Raw genomic sequence first — 24,100 nt, forward strand, 5'->3', positions numbered from 1 at the left:
TGAAGTACAATTTGGCACTTCCCTGATGTCACACACAAGATTACTGTTATTGACCAGCAATTTCTCTCCCAAGTCTACATCCAAGAAAAGTGCAAGTATATGCCCAGACCAAAACTTGTGCAAAATTGTCCATACCAGCATTATTAATAATAGCCTAAACAGGGGAACATTAGGCATATGCTGACAGATGAATTGATCAACAAAAATTTGTTGCTGAGGTAGGGTAGGGACATGGGACTAGCATTATGATTAATTGTTTTTGCCTATACCTAAAAATGTATATATTTTGCAAGTCTTACTACACTGATGGACAGTGACTGCAATGGGGTATGGTGGGGGACTCAATAATAAAGGTAAATACTGATATATAAAAAGTACAGTAAGAACAAGAGAGAGTACATCTGAGGCTGATTCATTCTATTTTAAACACCAGTCAGTAAAAGGGGTTAGATTACTAACATACTTTATGGCAATCAGACAGTAACAGACTATTTTAAGGCAAGGCAAGCACTCCTAAATGACATGTCCCCACTGCTTGAGAATAACCACTATTGTAGAGAAGAACAGGATCAATAAATTCCTTGTGTTTTAAGTTTATCTGACAGAATATCTAGAGGACATTCTACAGACAACATAATGTCTCCCACAATAGACAGACATTCATGAGACCACTTGTCAAGCCTGCACCTCCACCACCCATAGTCTATTGCCCCACTCCTGAAACCCTTAAAAATCCGAATTCTAAGCCTTAAAGTGCATCTCCTCTTTGGGGTTGCCTGCACTCCCCTTTCTTCAAGTGTGTACTTTTGCCTGAAATAAAGACTTCTTACTGCTCAACCTAACTGTGTTTTGTCTCTTCACTTTTCCAGTAGAAGTGTTCTTGCCACTTCGCCATTTCACATCCTATTTTCTGGACTTCAGTACAAGTCTTCATGCTCCTTTTTTTTACTTCAAACAAGTAGGGAGGGACTACTGAGATCTCTGATTTTGACTTGCAGGTACTTGCCACCTGAGTGACCGGGACAGGGCTGCAGCTGTATGATCATGCTCTTTAGCAGCCTGCCTGAAAATCTCCTGATTGCCTTTTGTAAGTTATCAGAACATAATCTCACTACATCCAGTGCTCTGTGCCTCCCCAAAATCCTGGGGTGGTAGGGACTTAGTTCTCGTGCCATATGGATTCAGGATCATACCAGATACCAGGTGACCCTGGCTTTAGGAGTTAGCAAAAGATTTTCCATGAACGGAAGAGGAGTTCAGTGAACTTCCCTGTCCTCCCTCTGCTCTTCCTTCTCTCTGCTGCCTGTGTGGCTGCTGCTCTCGTTTTAATGAATTCCTTCCTTACCTACACTTGTCTGACCTGCTCAAGAGTTCTTTCCCGTTCAAAGTCAAGAGCCCTCCCCTGAACGGTTTGAAGTTTCCCCTAGTGCACAGGGAGCTAGCCCGAAATTACAAGCCTACAGTGGAATAGACTCAGCCTTAAAAAGAAAGGAAATCAAATCGGCCATACTTTACACATGGATGAATTTTAAGGACATCAGGCGAAATGAACAAGCCACTAGTCACATAAAAAGAGAGACTGTATGAGACCACTTATATAAGGTATCCAGAGAAGTTAAAACCTCATTAATTAAGTGGAATACTGGTTGCTAGGAGCTAGGAGAAGAGGATAAATGGAGAATTTTTGTTTAATGGGTATAGAGTTCCAGTTTTTTAAGCGGGAAAAGTTTTGGAGGTTTCCTGCACAATAGAAATACACTTAATAAAAAATAACACATTAAGACAGTAAAGTTTTTGTTAAAGTGAATTGTACCAAAATATTTTTTAAATGACATGATAACGAGAAAGCATACAAAGCCCAATTCGACAGAATGTACAAAAAACAACTGGTTAGTTTTCAAAAGTATCAAAGATGTTAGACATTCTGATCTACATAAAGTCTTCTATGGATACATAAAAGAATATCCTTGTTCTCTGGAAACACAAAATGAGGTGTATTATGTTATGTAGCTTTAAATTTAGTACAATATAAAAAGTTGGCTTTGTAATAATGAAAAATTATTTCAGTGGAAACAAGTGGCCATGTAGGGAAGAGAACGAAACAGGAAACCTATCAATAATAGCAGAAAACAAGTAATACAGCCTGTCGTACACAAACACACTTCTGAACACTAATTAGGTCATATTCAATTGGCAAACAGGGGAATAATGACAGTATAATACAGAAGTTTAGCTTGTTCAGATAAGAGTTCCCTGAAGAAGGGGAGCCAGAACAGTGACACGTAAGTAACATTCAATTAAGAAGAAAAAAAAGGCATTAGCTTGACAGCTACACTTGTTCAAGCTCTTTCAGCTCTACCATAAGAAAATTATTCCCATCTTTGTATTGCTCTTGACCCACACTTCCTTCTATGTCCCCCTTTTTTCAGATTTCCACTTTCATTCAGTGGCCTTACCTCTATGGTATTTATTCCTCTTTTACCATTTCGAAATGTTTAATACATATCAAAAGAGTACATATACAGTACACTGACATTACTGAGTGGGCAGTCCAGGTTATCTCTAAAAGACACGAATTATTGTTTTTAGTAGTGCTTTGCTTAAATTTTATGTGGAAGGAATCCAAAAGCAACAGGATACACTTTCTTCTCAAGTGCACATGGAACATTTTCAAGAACAGATCATACACTAGGCCACAAGAAGAACCTCAATAAATTCCAAAACACTGAAATTGTACCAACCAGCTTCTCAGATCACAAAGGTATGAAACTAGAAATAAATTACAGAAAGAAAACGAAAAAGCCCACAAACACATGGAGGCTTAATAACATGCTCCTAATCAATCAATGGATCAGTGACCAAATAAAAACAAGAGATCAAGCAATATACAGAGACAAATGACACCCATAATTCAATAACACAAAATCTGTGGGACGCAGCAAAGGCAACGCTAAGAGGGAAATATATTGCAATACAGGCCAACCTCAGGAAAGAAGGACAATCCCAAATGAACACTCTAAACTAACAATTAATCAAACTAGAAAAGGAAGAACAAATGAGGCCCAAAGTCAGTAGAAGAAGGGACATAATAAAGATTAAAGCAGAAATAAATAAATTTGAGAAGAATAAAACAATTGAAAGAATCAATGAAAGGGGGGGCTGATTCTTCAAGAAAATAAACAAAAAAGATAAACCCTAGCCAGACTTATCAAGAAAAAAAGAGAGTCTCCACACATAAACAGAATCAGAAATAAGAAAGGAAAAATCACTACGGATAACACAGAAATACAAAGAATTATGAGAGAATACTATGAAAAATTATATGGTACAAACTGGATAACATAGAAGAAATGGACAACTTTCTGGAAAAATAAAACCTTCCAAGGCTGACCAAGGAAGAAACAGAAAATCTGAATAGACCAAATACCAACAAAGAAACTGAACTGGTAACCAAAAAACTAGCTAAGAACAAAACTCCTGGACCAGATGACTTCACCACTGAATTTTATCAAACATTTAGTGAAGACCTAACACCCATCCTCCTTAAAGTTCTCCAAAAAGTAGAAGAGGAGGGAATACTCCCAAACTCATTTTAGGAAGCCAACATCACTCCAATACCAAAACCAGACAAAGACCCCACAAAAAAAGAAAATTACAGACCAATATCCCTGATGAACACACATGCAAAAATACTCAACAAAATATTAGCAAACAGAATTCAAAAATACATCAAAAGGATCATCTACCATGATCAAGTGGGATTCATCCCAGGGATGCAAGGATGGTACAGCATCCAAAAATCCATCATCAGCCACTACCATCGACAAAAAGAAGGACAAAAACCACATGAACCACATGATCATCTCCATAGACGCTGGAAAAGCATTCGACAAAATTCAACATTCATTCATGATAAAATCTCTCAACAAAATGGGTACAGAGGGCAAGCGCCTCAACACAATGAAGGCCATATATGACAGACACACAGCTTTTCCTTTAAGATCGGGAACAAGACAAGGACGCCCACTCTCCCCACTTTTATTCAACATAGTTTTGGAGGTCCCAGCCATGGCAATCAGACAATACAAAGAAATACAAGGCATCCAGATTGGAAAGGAAGAAGTTAAACTGTCCCTGTCTGCAGACTACATGATACTGTACATAGGAAACCCTGAAGAATCCACTCCAAAACAACCAGATCTAAAATCTGAATTCAGCAAAGTTGCAGGATACAAAATTAATACACAGAAATCTGTTGCTTTCCTGTACACTAATGATGAAATAGCAGAAAGAGAAATCGGGACAACAATTCCATTCACAATTGCATCAAAAAGAATAAAATACCCAAGAACAAACCTAACCAAGCAAGTGAAAGACCTATACCTGCAAACTACGGGGCACTCTTAAGAAAAATTAAAGAGGACAGTAATAAATGGAAATTCATTCCATGCTCTTGGCTAGGAAGAATTAATATTGTCAAAATGGCCATCCTGCATAAAGCAATAAACAGATTCACTGCAATCCCTATCAAAGTACCTACAGCATTCTTCAATGAACTAGAGCAAATGGTCCTAAAATTCAATTGGAATGACAAAAGACCCTGAATAGCCAAAGCAATCCTGAGACGGAAGAATAAAGCAGGGGGAGTTGCGCTTCCTGACTTCGAGCTCTACTACAAAGCCACTGTAATCAAAACAATTTGGTACTGGCGCAAGAACAGACCCATAGACCAGTGAAACAGGATACAGAGTCCAGATATAAACCCAAGCATATATGGTCAATTAAAATACGATAAAAGAACCATGGGTATACCATGGGGAAAGGACAGCCTCTTCAACAGCTGGTGTTGGCAAAACTGGACAGGTACATTTAAGAGAATGAAACTGGAATACTGTCTAACCCCATACACAAAAGTAAACTCAAAATGCATCAAAGACCTGAATGTAAGTCGTGCAACCAAAAAACTCTAATCTATTGGACATAAACATGAGCAACTGCTTCATGAACATTTCTCCCTGGGCAAGGGAAACAAAAGCAAAAATGAAAAAGTGGGACTATACCAAACTAAAAAGCTTCTGTAGAGCAAAGGACACCATCAGTAGAACACAAAGACATCCTACAGTATGGGAGAATATATTCATAAAAGACATATCTGATAAAGGGTTGACATCCAAATTACATAAAGAGCTCACACAGCTCAACAAACAAAAAGCAAACAAACCAATTAAAAAATGGGCAGACGACCTGAACAGACACTTCTCCAAAGAAGAAATTCAGTTGGACAACAGGCACGTGAAAAGATGCTCCACATCGCTAATCATCAGAGAAATGCAAATTAAAACCACAATGAGATATCACCTCACACCAGTTACGATGGCCAACATCCAAAAGTCAAACAACAACAAATGTTGGCGAGGATGTGGAGAAAGGCGAACCCTCCTACACTGCTGGTGGGAATGTAAACTAGTTCAACCATTGTGGAAAGCAATACGGAGGCTCCTTTAAAAACTCAAAGTAAAAATACCATTTGACCCAGGAATTCCACTCCTAGGAATTTACCCTAGGATTGCAACAGCTCCGCTTGAGAAAGACATATGCACTACTACGTTTATCACAGCACTATTTACAACAGCCAAGAAATGGAAGCAACGTCAGTGTCCATCAGTAGATGAATGGATAAAGAAGATGTGGTACATATACACAATGGAGTACCTCAGCCATTAGAAGAAAACAAAGTGTACCATCTGCAACGACATGGATGGAGCGAGAGGGTATTACACTCAGTGAAATAAGTCAGATGGAGAAAGACAAGTACCAAATGATTTCACTCATCTGTGGAGTATAAGAACAAAGTGAAAACGGAAGGAACAAAACAGCGGCAGACTCACAGAACTCAAGAATGGACTAACAATTATCAAAAGGAAAGGGACTGGGAAGGATGGGAGGGAATTGAGGGATAAGAGGGAAAGAAAACGGGGCATCATGATTAGCACACATAATGTAGCAGGGGGTAGGACACGGTAAATGTAGTATATACAGAGAAAACAAGTAATGATTCTTTAGCATCTTAGTACGCTGACAGACTGTGACTGTAATGGGGCATATGGGGGGATATGATAATAGGGGGAGTCTAGTAATCATAATATTGTTCATGTAATTGTACATTAATGATATCAAAATAAATTAAAAACAATTGTTTTATGTGGAAGGACAACCTTAAGAAGTGATGCAGGTCAGGCTCTGTGAGAGAATATGGAGAAGAATGCTAATAGAGAGGTAAGATTAATTATAGGATTAATCAAGTAAGAATACCTATGAAAGGATAAGATGGAATGAGGTTTGTCACTGCCAGAAGTTAAGTTTCAAATATAAAAAGAGAGAAAACAAAAGTAGACTCAAGTATTGGACTGTACTTAGGAGCATTGGTGTGATCGCATCATTTTTGTGTAGATAGATACACAGACTTTCATACAGCAGGTGAGAAAATGAGCATATGTATATATACATATATGTAATTCCTACTTCTGTTTACTGTGAGGAGATGCGAGCAGCAACATATATGTTAACGCAATGAACACTTAGCACCCACGACTTAGCTTCTACAGATCATTTAACACTAGTAGTAACTGGGTTTCAAAAAAATGGCTGATTCCAGAGCTGGAGTAGGGAAATCTGTTCATTTGGTAGATAAAAAATAAAAGCCATTTAACTTTAATAAGGACATTAAGTATGGCCGATTGCAGCAGTTGAAGAAATATGTACACAGAAAATAAACTTCTTTAAAAGTATTAGTCTTTTGGCAAGAAAAAATTACAGAGTTGAGAGCATTGGAGATGTTGTAAGTTAAAAAAAAATGGCACTAGAAACAGTGGTGATCATAATATAACTGTAGAATATTGTGCATATAATCAATGCTACTCAATTATCCATTCATAAGTAACTGAATGGCAGATTCTGTCATACATATTTTTACCACAGTAAGAAAATAAAAACAAAAATGACTCATTTTTCCTGGTCCATGATGAGTTGATAGATTAATGCTGCTGCTCAGTAGTTGCTTAGGCTGAGTCAACGTCAACTCTTTAGTGACTAAAATACAACCTGCATATAACAACTACGTAAGTAAATATTTTCAAGGAAGTTGAGAAAACACTACTTCAGTACAACATGAGTGGAATCTGCTAAAATGTTAACTTTGCATGGAAACAGTACATGTGAAACAGAAAAAGACTGAGGAAGAAAGATTTACAAAGCTTGTGCAATAAGGTATGTGTATACCATATAGTCATTCACTGACTGTACTATTAATTAGCAAATACTCTGTGGAAAGAATCTGACCCTATCACGTGTATTCAATCAGTAGAGTCCACAGTGAATTTCACTTACTTGTACGGGTGTAACCATCTTTAATTTCATGAATTTTTGTTGGAAATAAAATCTGTCTGAGTCTCTTGACTCGCCTTAATACAGAACAATTCAGTACTTTACAGCAATAAAATTTTACTGGTCTTTGTAACACAGGCTCTGGAGTGCATTTTTTTTTTTAACAATATGAGGTTTAATGGATCACAAATGTCCTATCACAGCAGGAACACTGGAAATGTCCAAAAAAAAAAAAAAAGAACCGGGACCATATGTGAAGTAACAGGGGAGAAAACCACAAAAACATTACAACAAATAGGTAAAAAATGTTGTTATATCAACTTAATTTAAAAAAAAAAAACGTAGAATAGGGGAGGCAAAATTTCATGCAAAATGGACTTAATCCCAATAGCACTTTCTCAAGTATAAAAAATTTCAAAAGCATAAATGAAGCATAAGTACATACAAGCAAAACACCAAAAAAGCAAACATTCACATGTGAAGCAGTTAGTCTTTTGACTGACAATGTTGAGTAGCCTCTCCCAGAAGAGAAAAAACACATACAAAAATCCATCATAAGATTTCAGAATTCAAGCACTTTAAAAAAGACTTCCACACTGATGGACAGTGACTGTAAAGGGGTATATGGGGGGAATATGGTGATGGGGGGAATCTAGTAAACACAATGTTCCTCATGTAATTGTAGATGAATGATACCAAAAAAAAAAAAAAAGGCTCCCAAACAGAAAGGAAATTATGGCTTCAGACTTCCCACTTCCCAAGGAACTGTAATGGAACAAATTTTCAATCTTCAACTCTATGCACAACACAAAGAAACCATACTACTACAAGTGAGGGTTTAACTGTATTCAGAAAAACTGTTAAAAAAAATCTGCTTCCCATGTACCCATTTTTTGGAGGGTGTGCCTTCACCAAGATGAGGACTGACTCAAGAAATACCTAAGACAAAAGAGCACCAGAGAATTCACCACAGGGAAGTTACATAAATTAGTCTCAGAGCAGTTAACTGTATCAAAGAGAACAACCAGACAGGAACAACAGGAGGAAATACCATGAAAACATGATATAACACATGCTAGCTATGCTATTTTAAGAAACTATTAGAAGGGATGTGAGAAATTTAGTAAAAAATTCACAGAAAAACAAGCTAATCAAAGTGGAGGGAATTTTAAAATCTAGTATAAATAGGTCTAACATAGGATACTAAAACATACAGTCTTTCTTTTTTCAATGTTGAGAACATACTTTAAGCCCAATATTTTCATACTATTTGCACAATGTTGACAGTGTGAATTAATACATATTTAAGCAAACTTTCTGAGATGACCAGAAGGATGTGAGAGGATGTAACAAATAATCTCCATCTACATTAAACTAAATCAGCATTTAGTAATATCTAAATGGCATAAAAAATAATGGTATGAACAAACACTACTTAGAGAAAATGTGGTATAGGCAGTAAGTAGAGGCTACACGTTGAAAATGGTTCTCTCTTTAAAAAGAAATGGAGGGTGAGGATGGGTGAGGTAGAATATTATTTTCTTCAATTATAGCCTCTGAAGAATCCTAGATTTTTAATACATGCATTAGTTAATTAAAATTCTTTTCTTAAATTACATGCTCCTATGTATTATTTATCTATCTGTGGAAAATTTCGCATTATCAATGTTTATGGCTCACATGGTGATCCTTGTAACAGACTAGTATGAAAAATACCTCATGGGAAGTAATCTATTTTTAATCTACTTCTCAGCATTTAGGGGGTGGGAGTGGGAATCTAGGCAATTTTCTTACCTGGAGGCATAAGTTTCATAAGTACTCTTGCTCCATCTCTAAGAGGTAGCACATTCAGATTGCTACCTAAGTCTGCAACTTGCCAAAGGAAAGAGATATATCTGGGATGCAGTGACATTATCTGGAATATAGAATACAAAAAAATTTACCTATAAACTATGTCATAAAGTTCTTATTCAAAATTAATCTCTTCACTGTCCCTAAATGAATTTCCTATTTCTTCAGCACTTCTTTTGCATTTGCCATTTTTAATTCCTGAAATTATCTGCATTCCCCACCTTTTTACTTTTATAAATCCACTGATCTTTAAGTTGCAAATTTAGCAATTTATTAATCTTTCTAAGCTAATTAGGTTAATTTCTTTGTGACAAGTGTTCTGATTTTGTAAACAAACTATGGACCTTCCAAGCCCTCAGAGGCTATCTATGCAGAAGGCACTTCACCCCTTCAGGGGTAACTATTGCTGACTAGATTGCTAAAACAGTTACTGACAAGACGCAAATCACCCTGACATGAAGTGGCTGGTGTTGCTGTACCTGTAACAATTCATAAGGGAGAAAGGGGAACAGAGTATGAGAAAAGCATAAGTTGTTTTTTAGATATGAGAAAGACAGCAGATCACCTTTACAAACATTTCCAGAGAAATGACTGATGGTACAGTAGTATTTTCTACATGTGCATGTTTAATAGTACTTTTTGTTCCACTGTAATAGATTATTTCTATGCAAACGGTATAATAACTATAAGGTAATTGCATTTTGAATTTCAAAAATTAACAAATTCATCAAAAGTTAATAGTTAAGAGTAATTTTATTTGATATTTGCCCATCTATAAAGTTACAAAGTCCTCAGAAAAAGTATTCTTTACATATAGTTGTGTTCCCAAAGAAGAGCAATGCCTTATATATATAGCAGCTACTTACTACCCCAGGCAAACAACTTTCCACTTCTGGACTGGGGCCATCACTGTAGTGATTATAATGGTTTCTAGGAGATCCAGTAGAAGAATCAGAAGAACTATCAGGGCTTGAAGGCATGTTGGAACTCACTTGTGTAAGTTTGGCTGTAATTACCTAGAAATTATAGTATAAAATAGTAGCAAAAACAAGAGAAAGTATCTTCAACAAAGTATGGCAATGATACGTAGATTCAAAAAGACTTTAAAAATTCATGCTTTAATTTTAGAAATATATTTTTTAAAAATCCTACCCAAGATAAGCAATGAGAAGTTTATTTTCTATAATACACTACTGTCACAATAACCTACGTTATACAGGATAATAACCCAAACACCTAACAAAGAAGACTGCACACAATAGATGCTGAAGAAACATCCAGTAAATACATGAGAAGTTTCAACTGTTTAACTTTTGGGGAAATATTTGAAAATTATATGTACTTACTGATTTATCTTTTAAGTGTAACTGTCCCATTAGCTTTCTGTCATCTTCAGAATCTATAAGCTCACCACCCACAAAGAGTTCAATATTTGTTTGGGCCACATTTGCTTTAATATGATTGAGAATGCATCGCCGTACTGAACCAACTGTATCGTTTGTATGGGACCGTATGTCCAAGTCATCAACCTGTCCGCCATGGTTTGGAAATTGAACTATAAGAAAAAGGTCTTTACCATGGAATGCTCTGGAAAAAAAATTTAAATAAGGGGACAAAAAACAATCATATTCAGCAGAGTGCCCAGAACATAAAGCTGGGAATTCAGTATTTTCACATTAAGTAAGAGGAAGATAAATACCAAACAAACAATTTTTCTTCTAAGGTACAAAAGTTTAATTCACTAACAACTTTTTAAATGTGGAAAGAGCTTCAGCTTGAGAGTTTGGACAGAACTGTGAAAATGCATGATTTTACTAAATATTTAATGTAAAAAATCTGGTAACAAAATTCATCCTGAAGTATTTTTCTTCTTCTCTCAAAGGTGGAAAATAAAAATCACATTCAAGAAGCATTTTTACATTTATAAATAATCACAATTTTAAAAATGTGATGGTTACCTTTTCTATAAACTTCTCCCAAACTAGAGATGCCATTTAAATTGTTACTACTGAGTTTATTTACTTACGTCTTTGTTATATATGTAATTCAGAATTTGTATATAATTTTATGGTTATGTATATATGTACGGTTAAAAATACTTGTTTTATCTACAGAATAAGCAGCTTTTAGGAATTAAGTGTTAAAAGTGTAAATGGGTAAGGAACGTTAAAAACACATCAACTACAAAATACCAGCACCGCATGTAATGGTGGTAACAGAATGGAACTACAAAAGATAGAAGTAGAAAGCTGTTCTTAGTGAGAATGAATTCCTCACAAAAATAAAGTTCAAAACTTTCTACTTTCAAAAAAAAAAAGGTTTAGGGTATTATGCTCAGTGAAATAAGTCAGGTGGAGAAGACAAGTATCAAATGATTTCACTCATATGTGGAGTATAAGAACAAAGAAAAAAACTGAACAAAACAGCAGCAGACTCACAGAATCCAAGAATGGACTAACAGTTACCAAAGGGAAAGGGACTGGGGAGGATGGGTGCGAAGGGAGGGACAAGGGGGCAGTGGGGGAGGGAAAAAAGGGGACACTATAATTAGCTTGCTCAATGTGGTGGGTGGCAGGGGGTTCGCACAGGGAGGACTGCACAACACAGAGAAGACCAGTAGTGATTCTACAGCATCTTACTATGCTGATGGACAGTGACTGCAAAGGGGTATAGGGGGGTGATTTGGTGACAGGGGGACTCTGGTAAACACAATGTTCCTCACGTAGCTGTAGATTAATGATACCAAAATTTAAAAAAAATAAGGGGAGTCTAGTAACCATAATGTTGTTCAAGTAATTGTACATTAACAATATCTGAAATGTCTGAAAAAAAAAAAAGGTCGTGTAACAATTTCAAATAAGGAGAAAAAAACCACAATCATATTCAGCACATTGCTGAGAACAATGTTTTCAAGTAAATTTTTAAAAGGCAGGACAACAAAATCCAGAAATGAAAAATTTCTTTAATATCCTTTTAACCCATGTATCATACATGGGGTTAAACTGGCAAAGTAAATAACAGCTGTTAAGTTTACTCTACTAGATAAATTTCTTACAAACCTTGACATAGGTAGAATTGTTCTTTTCTCATGATAATCACCGTCACATTCATTTATGTATTCCCTTAACACAGTTAATACTCGAACCATTCGAATGGCTTCCTGCGTTGCAAAATTAATTGTGTCTTCATTGCCACCCAAAGCACACAATGTGTCATACGAAGCTTTCAAACGATTAAAGCAAGACTGAATGAAGTCTTCATGGATAACTACCTATAAATTATAAATGATTGTCCAAATAGCTCAGACTGCTTTGAAATTTAAACATAAAAAATTATATTAGTCCAATTAAAGACAATAAATCTCAACTTTTTGGTAACACTCAATCATATCATATTTGACAATAAAACACAAAAAAGAAGCTCGTAATAAGAAAATAAGCAAGCATATACCAATTGAAGTAAAAACTTCAGGACTAAATGTCAAATTCAGTCAATTTTTGATTGTCTCAACATACAACGTTATATTCAAAATAATCCTTACATCCTAATGAATGATTACCAAAGAACAATCAACTGAGTTACCATTTTGTAGGGGGCAGGTGTGGATTAAATACCTAAATACCTATTTTGAACAAGATTAATTTCTAGTTTAAAAATTAACCCTAAGTTTAAAAAGATTCTACTAAACACAAAATTAATTTCAATTTAGTTGTATAAAAGTTTTTATGCATTTCAAATCTTACCTGATTGACCTGTAATCTGGGCCCAAGTTTTGTATACATCTCTTTAAGGAGATCTATAGCTCTGCTGGCAACGTCGTCATTACTCTGAATCACAACCTAGAACCCAGAATTATAGTAATATTAGCATTCAAGTTGTATCTTGTTTTGGCACATAAGCTCTCATTCACTCACTATTTTTAATACAGTATTAGGCAATTTAACTTCGATAAAGTAAAACCATAACATAAATTTACGTAAACTTGAAAATTAAGGATTAATATATAACCAAATTTCAAGTTTTTGCCACAGAGCAGTTTGCTTAAAAATGAAAAGAACAAAATGCACTTTAACCAATGTTATTTAACTCTGCAATTTGGTGGGTCAACTGAGATTTTCAAGGAGAAATTCAAACAAGGTAAAGCATTTACACAGAAAAACCATTTAACAAAAGGGCGATGCTGTCAAACACAGTTTCTGCACATTTATCAATTTGTCCAATTAAATCATTGGGTTTTAAACTATGTTTGGAATCCTAAGTCTTTAAGAATATTTCAGGGCTGATGACCCTTTAAAAGATTTAAGGAGGGAAAAGAAAGCAGCTAGTGGGGACTGAGCAGAGAAAAAGCAGGCTTTTATTTCTTTATCAGCTAGCATTATATCATTTTTTTTATTCACGGTGGTTAACTGTTTAAAAATGTCTGAACACCACTGATTCTGGTGAAACACCGTATCAAACATTTAGTCCATCTACAATTTGCAAACAAAAAATCCACAATGAAAATAAATATACGATGAAATACAACAATGTAATATGTTTGATTTTTAAAGGATGGCAACAGGATTTACTTATCAAAATAGAAATGTTAGCCTTAAACAGAATATAGAATTTCACTCTCCAGTTCTTAAAATGTATCATAAATTAAACAGTGTCAGTAAAACTATTAATAACTCCTTACAAATAATAGCCCTCTCTTCTGTCCATCAGTCATTTTGGCATCAAATGTACCATGGCCTCATAAAAAGTGGAAAAAATGACTTACGAGGGGAGGGTGAAAGATGCAAGTTACAACTATCAGTGCACTTGTATATATCTCAAAAGATTCTAAATAAGTACAAAAGAAACATCAAGGCAGGTGGTAAAAGAAGAGAGAGAAAAAAAAACACAAGAGCCACTAGCAAAAATAGGTGACACAGGATGCTGAAGGTGAACAAATACTCCCCCTAGGTTCCTAGGGCAAGTACAAGAGCAGAATAAATAAATATAACCTAATCGTTAAATTATGACCCTTTAGCTATTTTTTTTTTTAAAAAACAACTCAGGCACAATGTTTGCAAACAAGAGTTCCTCCTTCTCACTTACCTTCCAAAGGTAGTCTAATCCTATCAATTCCAAATCATCCATCATGTAGGCTCTTCTTTTTGCTACTAGTTTCCCCTCTTGACAATTAACAGCTTTAAAGATTCGTTCAAAACATTTTATTCCATTTTCAGTTAACAGCGAAGGATTAAGCTGAAGCACACTACTTTCAAAGAAGTCCTTATTACTATCAGGATCTAAGTCTGGTTTATCCCCCATTAACTTGGAATACCACTTAAAACAAGCTTCACGGTCACAAAGGTAAACTGCATTCTCTGCTAAGCATTTCCATATTTGTTTTGCTTGAGGAGCACAGAGGCACAGTTGGCCATCTTTCAATAAAAATCTTGGAAAAATTTCAGAAATCAGTAATTAGTTTTATAAAATTTTATCCTCAAACACAATTTCTATATGCCTGAAATAATACATTTGTCACAACTACATTTTAATTACAGCTAAAAAGGTATTCTTTAAAAAGAACTTATTTCTTGGACACTTATGGTAGTAAAATAAGCACCAATATTCATTCATTTACCAACAAGCATGTATTATGGGAAAACTGCACCGTGCTAGCAATTCTGTTACTTACCCTAAGTATTTCTCTTTTCCCTTGCTCTCAAGAAGTTTAGCTTTTGAAACCAGATACTCGTTTTAAAGCTCCCTTCTTACATGGTGGCTTCACTGGAAAATGAGGTATTACCTTAAGTGACCGTCAGGGATAACTGAATGTTGTTAAAAAACCACGCTGCTTACAAAATTTAAACTTCTGAAGATATAACCTCAGTACCTGGCCACAATAAACAAAATAACCTACATAAAATTTTAGCTTTTTTCTATGTCAGAAGTCATTAGCATGTTTATCAATAATCAAACTGTTCTAGTCTGGGGATTTCTGGTTGTGTGATTATCAGTTCTGTCCACTAAAAAAAAAAGTGTACTGAAATTGAAGACTCCTCTTCAATTAATCCCTTCCCTCAGTTAGATTCTAGGTTCCCGGAGCACTTCTCCACCTACTCTGTTTCTATGAAAGACAGTAAGAGGAAACAGAAGCTAATTTAATTGGACTAATGATTTTTCATTGAATTTAATTCTTAGTTATCAGAATGTTAATACTTCTTATCCAACAGTGTGTTGATTATTTAATGCTAATGGGTTACTTCTTCTGGGTCACGGTTGTATGTCTCTAAAACCTCTGTATTTCTAGGTCTGAGTATGAAAAAGCCTTTTAGCTTTTAATCCTACCCAATCCCTCCTATGTTCAATTATGAATTAGGAAGATGAGACCCAGAATAATAAAATGCAGTAGTTTCAAATTAAGCTCTAAAATAAGTTTGAAAAAGCGCTGTGTCACAGAAAAGAACAGATTTTAAAGTAAGACACACAGTATGGGTAGTCTAGTTCAATTACATGCTGGTTGTGTGACTTCAAAGAAGTTAACTTTCCCAAACTGAATCATCAGTTTTCTTATTTCAAACTGGAATGTCACCTGCCTCACAGGGTTGCTATGAGGATAAGGTGATTTGTAAAAAATCAATTATACAGTAGGCATAAGTTCTTAGTTCTGTTTCCCTTTGATGAATTGCAGTTCTAGGTATTTATAAGGCAGGAACTATAAAAGGTCTTCTGATTCTAAACTTTAATAAAGTAATCCCTCAACAAGGTTTCTATTGCAATAAAAACCTAAGAGATACAGCACACACTCATCAAAAATAATGATCGACTACAGGAGAGTCTCAATATGTGGAGGCAAGTCCTTTTTTCCAGATGGTTTTAAAAAAGGGCAGTTTAAATAAACATCATAGAACTTGGTAAGATAATTTTTCTCAAGTGGAATTGATGTAAAACACCTGTATCTGAAAAGATCAGATCAAACCTTTGAGCAGATTATAAGATTCTTTAAAGCAACTATGGACTTAAAAAGATTTCATGTATAAATCTAAATATTTCCCATCAATGATTACACGGTTCATTGATAGCATATACAATGTACATAATTTAAAGAGAAAATTCCCAAGAATTAACCTAAATAATAAATAACTAGATTTCATGAAAAATTTTGTGTCCTGGAAATTTTGCTTATAATACTTATGATTCATCTATTCTTTTCTGCTATGATAGGTAGCTGCATTTCTAAGAAACTTCTATATATCCATATCCACATCCATGTCGTTAAAGCTAGACATTACTGGACAAATTCAGCCCAAGACTACATTTAGCTTTGGCTTAAAAGATAGGCAAAATTTCTGTATTCCCCTCAGGTAATTAAAACTATTTAGTAATGATCACACAGGAAATGTCACATCACTTTTTGGCAATGGTTCTTATGTGTAAAACATTCATCTGCAGGGTGTAATGTCCATCAAACAAAAGACTAAATTCTAGAGAATATTAACACAGTACGCCTTTTATGTCCCTTAAAGATAACATTAATTGTTTAGAACCAACCTAAGGAAGTTAAGCCGTTCTTGGACTTCTTGAACATGACTGTATTGACTTCCAAATCTCACAGTCTGTGGATCACAGTTCTCATGTTCTTCAAAATAACAAAAACAATGGATTATACACATGTATATACACATCACTGCTGACTTTATCCAAAGTAAGTAAAGGCAATGAGCATTTATCATTAATAGGCAGCCTGTAACAGTGGTATTTATATATACCCAATTTACCAACAACCAACACTTTTCACATAATCTGAAGGAAAATATGATCTGCTCAATGTGCGATCACAAATAACTTCAGCATAATCCCCCTTCTATTCTTCACATTCACTGAAGCAATTTCTAAGTATAGTTTATAGTTTTTTTTCATTTTTCTTTCTTCTACTAAACCCTGTTATTGCAAGGAAAAAATTTTCTGGTATAGAAAATAACATTAAGTACTTTCACAGATAATTTAGGGTGACAGGAGTTCAAATGCATTTGATAAAGTTGTTGTACAATTACCAGATGAGTATCTGTTAACAGTCTCAAATATTCAAAAAACCTACACACCCATAATGATTATAAATTATTGGTAACTAGGCTTACCCAAGGCTGGAAATCCTTTATTTTTATAATATAAAATGAGCAAGTCCTTTGAACTTACTCTGTTAAAATTATATGCTGAGTGAAAAAATTCTCAGTTGTGTGTTATTGGAAAAGGAAAAGTCAAAAGAACGTAGCTCTAAAAGTACTATGTGTAGTATTTTTGTCTGGATGACATCTCACTTTACAACACAGGAGTCTGTCTTAAAAAAATTCTCATTTGGTTGTTTATGTCAATATTAAGGAAAATAAAAGTCACAGAAGAATTAGATAAAGCTGGGTATCTGGAAAACACCAAATTGTTTATGGTGGCAGAGGAGACACAAGGCCTCCAACAAGGGCTGTGAACCACTGAAGAACCAAAAACATTTATTTCAAAAATTTGAAGTTTTGGAGAATTTGGAAATTATCTTCAACAAAAGGTACTGATATTTCTGAGATACATATCTTTTAACATTATGTATGTCAGTATTGATATCAAGGAATTCTACTTCTGTGAGCTTCTTTTAGAATTGGTAAAGGCAACCCAAGTCTTCAAAAATGACATTTTTCGTCTCAGAAAAACTTCAACTAGACATAAAATCTTGATTTCTTGAAAGACGGACTACACAGAACATTTGGTTATGTGTTCGGATTGGTAAACAAAGGTACATGCATTATGACCGTTTACTATTTCCACATGTATGAACACCTATTGGCAGCCCTAAAATCATATTGCTTATTTCCTTAAAGTTGTCAATTACACCAAACCACACGCTCCCAAAATTGCAGGAAGTGACTTTCTACTACTTAAAAAAGTTTTGTCTTTTCTTCCAGAACACTGATTTTGAAGCACCTACTAAACTTTGGACTACCACTTTACCTGCTATTTTACCCCTTTAAAACCTTTTATCTAAAAACTTTCTCTGTCTGCTTACTTAAGCAGGATTGGGGGTGGTGAGAAAGGAAGAGCATGACGTAACATTCTTTTTTGATATAATTTCAGAGTTATACACAAGGCACAAACATAACACAAGGAACTATTCTTTAGCCAGGTATACCAATTATTTACATTTTGCCAATTTGTTTTATCAGTACATTTATATTCGTTTACATCAATTTTGTCAATGTAACTATGTTGACAATAAACTGAAAACATGACACTCTACTCCTCACAACTAGGTTTATTTCCTAATAACAAGGACATAACCATAGTATGTTCGATTTTAAACATGTCTGATCCACTGCTTATATTCAGGTTTCATTAACTATCCCAATAATGTTCTTAGGCTTTCCCTTCTCTCAGTCTATAATCAATCAATCTAAGTTCACACACACTGAATGTAACTGTCCTCTTAAACCTAGAATTTTAATTTATCTGTTTGTTTCTTACCTTGATTATTTTAAAAAGTAAAGCTCTTTGTCAAAGGCCACTCAGTTTGGGTTTCCTTCATATTATCTCTAGTTCTATTCAGGTTATGGACCTTTCATAAAATAATACCATTAACTCCCTTACACTGTTATATGCTACCGGTCTGTCCCCATACTTAAAATGTTAATTTAGATCACTCAAGATGTTCCCAACAAGTTTCTCCACTAAAGAGTTCTTACTCTTCCCTTTGTAATTAATAATTTGTCGGAAGATGCGCTGGTACTATGTCCATACTCTGGTACTCATCAAACTTTCACTGAATAGTTTTATAATCCATTATTTTTCCTACATTATTAGTCGACACTTTCCTCAGCTTATCTACTCATGTAACGATTGACTTGAGAACCTATAAACTGGAAAGGTTATAATCCAGAGCATCACTATTTTGATGATAAATTGTCATAGATTTGGCTGGTGTGATATGACACCTATTATCCTTTGGACATGCTTATATATTGTCTAAATAAATTTTGCTTTCTTACCTAAAATGTCCAAGTCTCATCGTAAAACCTGCCTGAGATAAGCCTGAATATAATTCACTTTCCCAAAGAGCTATTAACTTAATAAAATGAATACTAGTTATAAATATATTTTAAATTATAAGAACCCACAATATTTAAAAATACTTTACAGTTGCCAAGTAGAAATGAAATAGGTCTACCAAGTGAATTAGCATAAGTCAATGTCAGGATATTTATGTATTCTGATACTGCACTGTTGTTGAATCACACATATAAAGAATTCTTTTTATGTTAGTGAACGGTCCTGAAAATAATCAAATGTCATAATGAAAAGAACAGGAAGAGTAATGGGAACGGGCAGTCCTTACAAAACACAAGTTAAAATAATTAGTATGCCCTATAAAGCTTTTTCAGGAATCTGGCAACTAACACTTTGAGAAGAAAATGGCAACTAACACTTTGAGAAGAAAGAAACAAAATTGTATTATAGTTTACTGGTGCACCATTTAAGAAAGTTTTAAAAATGATTCAGGATGAAAAATTGTGGTTAGTGAACGAATTCACTAAGGGGTCAACAGAACTTGGTTTTGCCACATGTAAAACTCAAGAGGCATTTTATTCAGCTGCTCTAAGATAACATGAAAACAGAGTTGTTTTGCTGCCAGTGGGCAAATAATTTTTCCAAAATCAAAGATGACAGTAGAAATGGAATATAATCATGGCAAATGCATAATACTGATTAAATAAAACTGAGGAAAACATCAGTGAACTGGAAGAATCTTACTTTATCTTGAAGAGATTTATGCAACATGCTTCTTACAGAGATGCAATCACCATAATTTGTGTCATTGTTACTTCTATGTCACAGAATACATTTAATGTTACAAGTTTTAGTTGGGAGAATTAACATTATCCCTACATTGAAAAACCAACTAATTAAGCAACATTAGTCAGACTTGGAAAATATTCTACTGAGGAGGAAAAGTTTATGGGTAAAAGAAACAAGTAATACGAAATAAATGAATTCAGATGAACTCAATAAAATAAACATTCAAGTCCTTGGTATGTTGGCAAATACTAATCACAGCAAACTTAAATAACGTGCAAGTTATACAGCTATTAAGGGTTGGAGCTAGGCTTTAAATCTAGGCAGTTTAACTATACAGCATGCATTTGTATTTCTAAGCTTGCAAAAAAGCAATATAAAGGTAGAAATGAAGAACGCTGACCTTCCTGTGATCATGAGTGAGATAAAGCAGGAACACAAATACAACTTGTGCTCCCAACTGACTGCCTTGGCCATTTGGTCTTTATGAACTATGACATTGAAAGTAACATTAAACCATGCAAAAATGAGGTAAATAAAAATGATCACAGACTTAAGTATCTGACTCGACTTTTGGAAAAGGTCTTAACTGTAGGTAGGGGGGCTCTGTACCACCAGGAAAGCTTGATAGCATAGAAAAGTTGAGAGAAGTACGTACAAACTTCAGGCTTATTTATTTTGGCTGCTCAAGCTAGAGAAAATTAATCAAGTTTTATGCCTATCCTGCCTTCCCTATCTAACTGTCTGGCTAAGAAGGAATCTTGGATTCCAATTGGTAGTACTGAAATGGGAATAATTATAGCACCTGATACTTAGCTGTAAGACCAGAGTATACAGAATGGGTAAAAATAAGAGTAACAGGATATAATTAGATCACTAGGAGTATCTGAAGAGTTGCTAATATTATCACTACATTTCTTTAACGTTTATATGGGTACGTGTGTGTTAGTAAAGAAGTGAGGATTTTTGTAAGTAACTTATTACTCAACTATACCGTACCACAACCACTAAAGGTACAAGCTCATACACAGAATCCACTGTTCTAGCCAAATACTGAGGATTACAAATATTTATAATATGTTTAAACAATTTCAGATTCTGAGAACTGGTGAGAATATTTGGTGACTACTAATGTAGTGATTTTTACTACGTTTCTGTGAACAACGGAAAACATTAATTCAGGGTTATTAGAAGTGATTACAACATTATGAAAGATCAGACTTTGGCAGAATTAACAACAGGAGAATTAGCATCCAGTTTTCTTGAAAGGCAGTTAAAAGTTGTGGCAGTAAGAAAGCAAAGGTTCAAAGAGAGTTGTGCATGACCAAAAGAGTAGCAACAAATACAGGTAAAAGCAGACAGACTTTCCAGATATGGGAAAATAAAAAAAAAAATCAATCCAATGAAATAAACAGAGACACAGCCTTATACAGTGCCTTGAAAAGCTGGCCTAAACTTTATATTGTGTGAGATCTGGAAGGCCACGGTGGACACATAAATGAATACAAGTCATAAAACTAATTCAATTCCATTTCTTGGTCCTCTTAAAAATAAACATACTGTCATTCTGATGTAATTAAAACATGGAAGGACGACCGTGTTCATTCGTAATAATTCATTTTAGGTTATAATACATACCTTTAACATACAGCCGCATGCTATTCATGTATGCTGCAAGGTTTTCTGCCACCAGAGCAACTAAGGTATGACTGTGCTGAAGTTGACTGATTAAATCATGACGATAAAACGCACGAGGACTTTGCTGAGTCTTACTAAAATGAGAACAGCCGAACAGTTTAATTAGGCCAGTGAACACTGTTATGACTAAGAGTTTACAGACTATATTCTACCTAGTACTTTACAAATTTAAAAGGTTTTACATTCATAATACAAGCTGAATAATCCTCCTTTTAATAAAATACCAAGCAACTTAAAAGAATGTCTCAAAACAAATATTTATTCCAATATTATCCATTATACTCATACTGTACTAGTATCAAAGCACATACGCAAGTTTACTTCATCAAGGATATTAATCATTAAAGGTTCACTCTGGAACACTGAGGCCAATTTTGCCGTGGAGGGCACTTGAAAGATATCTAGGCTCCCTTCCCGTTTGCCATTTTCAGTAATGTAACAAATCAAAACTCATGTCATTATTAGTTTACTGGTTATCAAATCACCAGCCTTGGAAGACCATATACAGTATTTCCTGTACAAGTGCAAGCGGAAAGTTGATGAGTTTGAGATATGACAAAACATATGTAGTGGGTCAAGCATAATGAAAATACATCCTTCACAAAAAGGTATTAACAGATTATTACAGGAGTTTTCCCAGTATTTATCTCCATGCAATTTCCTAATTTCATGAACTCTTTCCAGCACTAGAAAAAAAGAAGCATAATTCAACATGACAAAACCATTAACGGTGACACTGTGTAATTTTGTTAAACAGGAATTCTGTTTACATGTATGACCATATCAATCTAGAGCTGTAAAGAATCTTGGCAACAGTTTAATTGTCTTAGACACAAGAAAAATGTTTCTACAAGGTTAGAGAGTCTTTCTAAGATTACACCCAGTCAGACAAAACTGGGGTTCATTAACTCATAATTACATTTTGGATACTCTTATACTAACACCAAGTTTTTTCTTTGAATGTCAAGAGTTCCAAAGATATCACAAGATTATAAAAGCATAAATTATTACAATAACCACCATTTAGCATAAAGACCAAATAAATCACATTAAGGTGTTCAAGAAAAAAACAGCTAAACAAAAAGTAAAATATGTCATTAAAGTTTTACCGACTTTCATTATTTCTGTTATAGTCTTATCTTAAAAAATTAACTTTTAAATTGAAATAAAGGTTATCACCCCTCTTCCCTAGTATGAAATTAAAGTTAATAAAAAATGTTGAGAAATACAAGAAGAGTAGACCAATTAAAGAATAATAAGGGACTGTGTGAAATACTTTCATGTGGGCTAAGAATGCGTACTGGGCCAAGGAAAGAAAACTGGGAGAAATGTTAATATGAAATGAGGAGTCGAGATGAATACAACCCATACAAAAACAATGTATGGCATTAACTGCTGGAAGTTCAAGACAATTTGAATGAAGAGTCCACGGCGAAATCTTGACTCTGATACTGAATTGTTATGTAACCTGAGTATGTCACTTTTGTGGCATAAAATACAAAAATGAACACAATCAAGAACTGTTGTTTTGTTTCAAACCTTCATTAAGTTTCTTGTTTTCCTACACTTGCTTCCTTAAAATTTGTTTTCACTAATATCTGTTTCAACAGAACATAAAAATTCAGAAAATTTTCTGTATGAAAAGTCTTACCTCAAATTTTTAGGGGCTTCACCAAATAAACTACAAATTTCTCGTATTTGTTTCAGTGCGGGTATCACCCACTTGTCATTTGTGCAAAGTTCTTCTATGAAGCGATCTATCCACTGCAACTTCTGTGTGTCTCGATCCTTATACAACAAACAAAAAGTTATGATTATATGGACCAGTATTTAACATAACTCTAATTTCAAATTACTCTGAGAGTTACAAAGTAGAAAAACCTCTCGGCTAAGCATCAAAAAAATTATGATGTTGGTTCCAACAGAACGCTTTAAGTATGTTCTTATTTTGAAACTTTCACTCAACTTCCACAATGTAAAACACTACTATACAAATTCAGTGATCCATGAATTCAGAAATCTATCTACCAAAACATAAATCCCAAGAATTTAGGCACATTAACAAGAAATTTGATTTTGAAAACAAATCGTAAAATGTGGATATATCATTTTTACTCATAAAACTGAGCAAAAACATGTATATTGGCGTTAGCCTGTTTTCCTAAAAAGAACAAAGATCAATGAAATGTGTATTTCATCAATAAAGTCACAGTATAATTTTGCAAGGAAAAAAATCATTAAAATAAAAACAAACCAATATACAAACAATGTTAGAGAAAATAAGTGTAAGTAATCACCTAAAGAAAAACTAAGAATATTAAAAGACTAAGTTCATTTCTAATATTCTGCCATGGTTTATTTA

At 34.4% G+C, this 24,100-nt stretch overlaps 1 protein-coding gene across 2 annotated transcripts in view; it reads right to left on the bottom strand.

Annotated features, from left to right (window-relative positions):
- Positions 1-24,100, bottom strand: part of LOC130682134 (probable ubiquitin carboxyl-terminal hydrolase FAF-X) — a 166,041-nt gene that overhangs the window by 94,025 nt on the left and 47,916 nt on the right. Inside the window, exons 12-20 of one of the 2 annotated variants that reach the window (XM_057496277.1) lie at positions 23,391-23,526; positions 21,679-21,828; positions 16,759-16,846; positions 14,317-14,659; positions 12,978-13,073; positions 12,294-12,505; positions 10,581-10,821; positions 10,101-10,250; positions 9,178-9,298 (exon numbers count right to left, since the gene is read on the bottom strand). In XM_057496277.1, coding sequence (XP_057352260.1) covers positions 9,178-9,298; positions 10,101-10,250; positions 10,581-10,821; positions 12,294-12,505; positions 12,978-13,073; positions 14,317-14,659; positions 16,759-16,846; positions 21,679-21,828; positions 23,391-23,526 — 1,537 coding nt within the window. Of the gene's footprint in view, positions 1-9,177; positions 9,299-10,100; positions 10,251-10,580; positions 10,822-12,293; positions 12,506-12,977; positions 13,074-14,316; positions 14,660-16,758; positions 16,847-21,678; positions 21,829-23,389; positions 23,527-24,100 lie in introns of both variants that reach the window. The other variant, XM_057496278.1, reaches the window with a different exon arrangement.

The sequence above is a fragment of the Manis pentadactyla genome, chromosome Y (assembly GCF_030020395.1).
Source record: "Manis pentadactyla isolate mManPen7 chromosome Y, mManPen7.hap1, whole genome shotgun sequence".
Lineage (NCBI taxonomy): Eukaryota > Metazoa > Chordata > Mammalia > Pholidota > Manidae > Manis > Manis pentadactyla.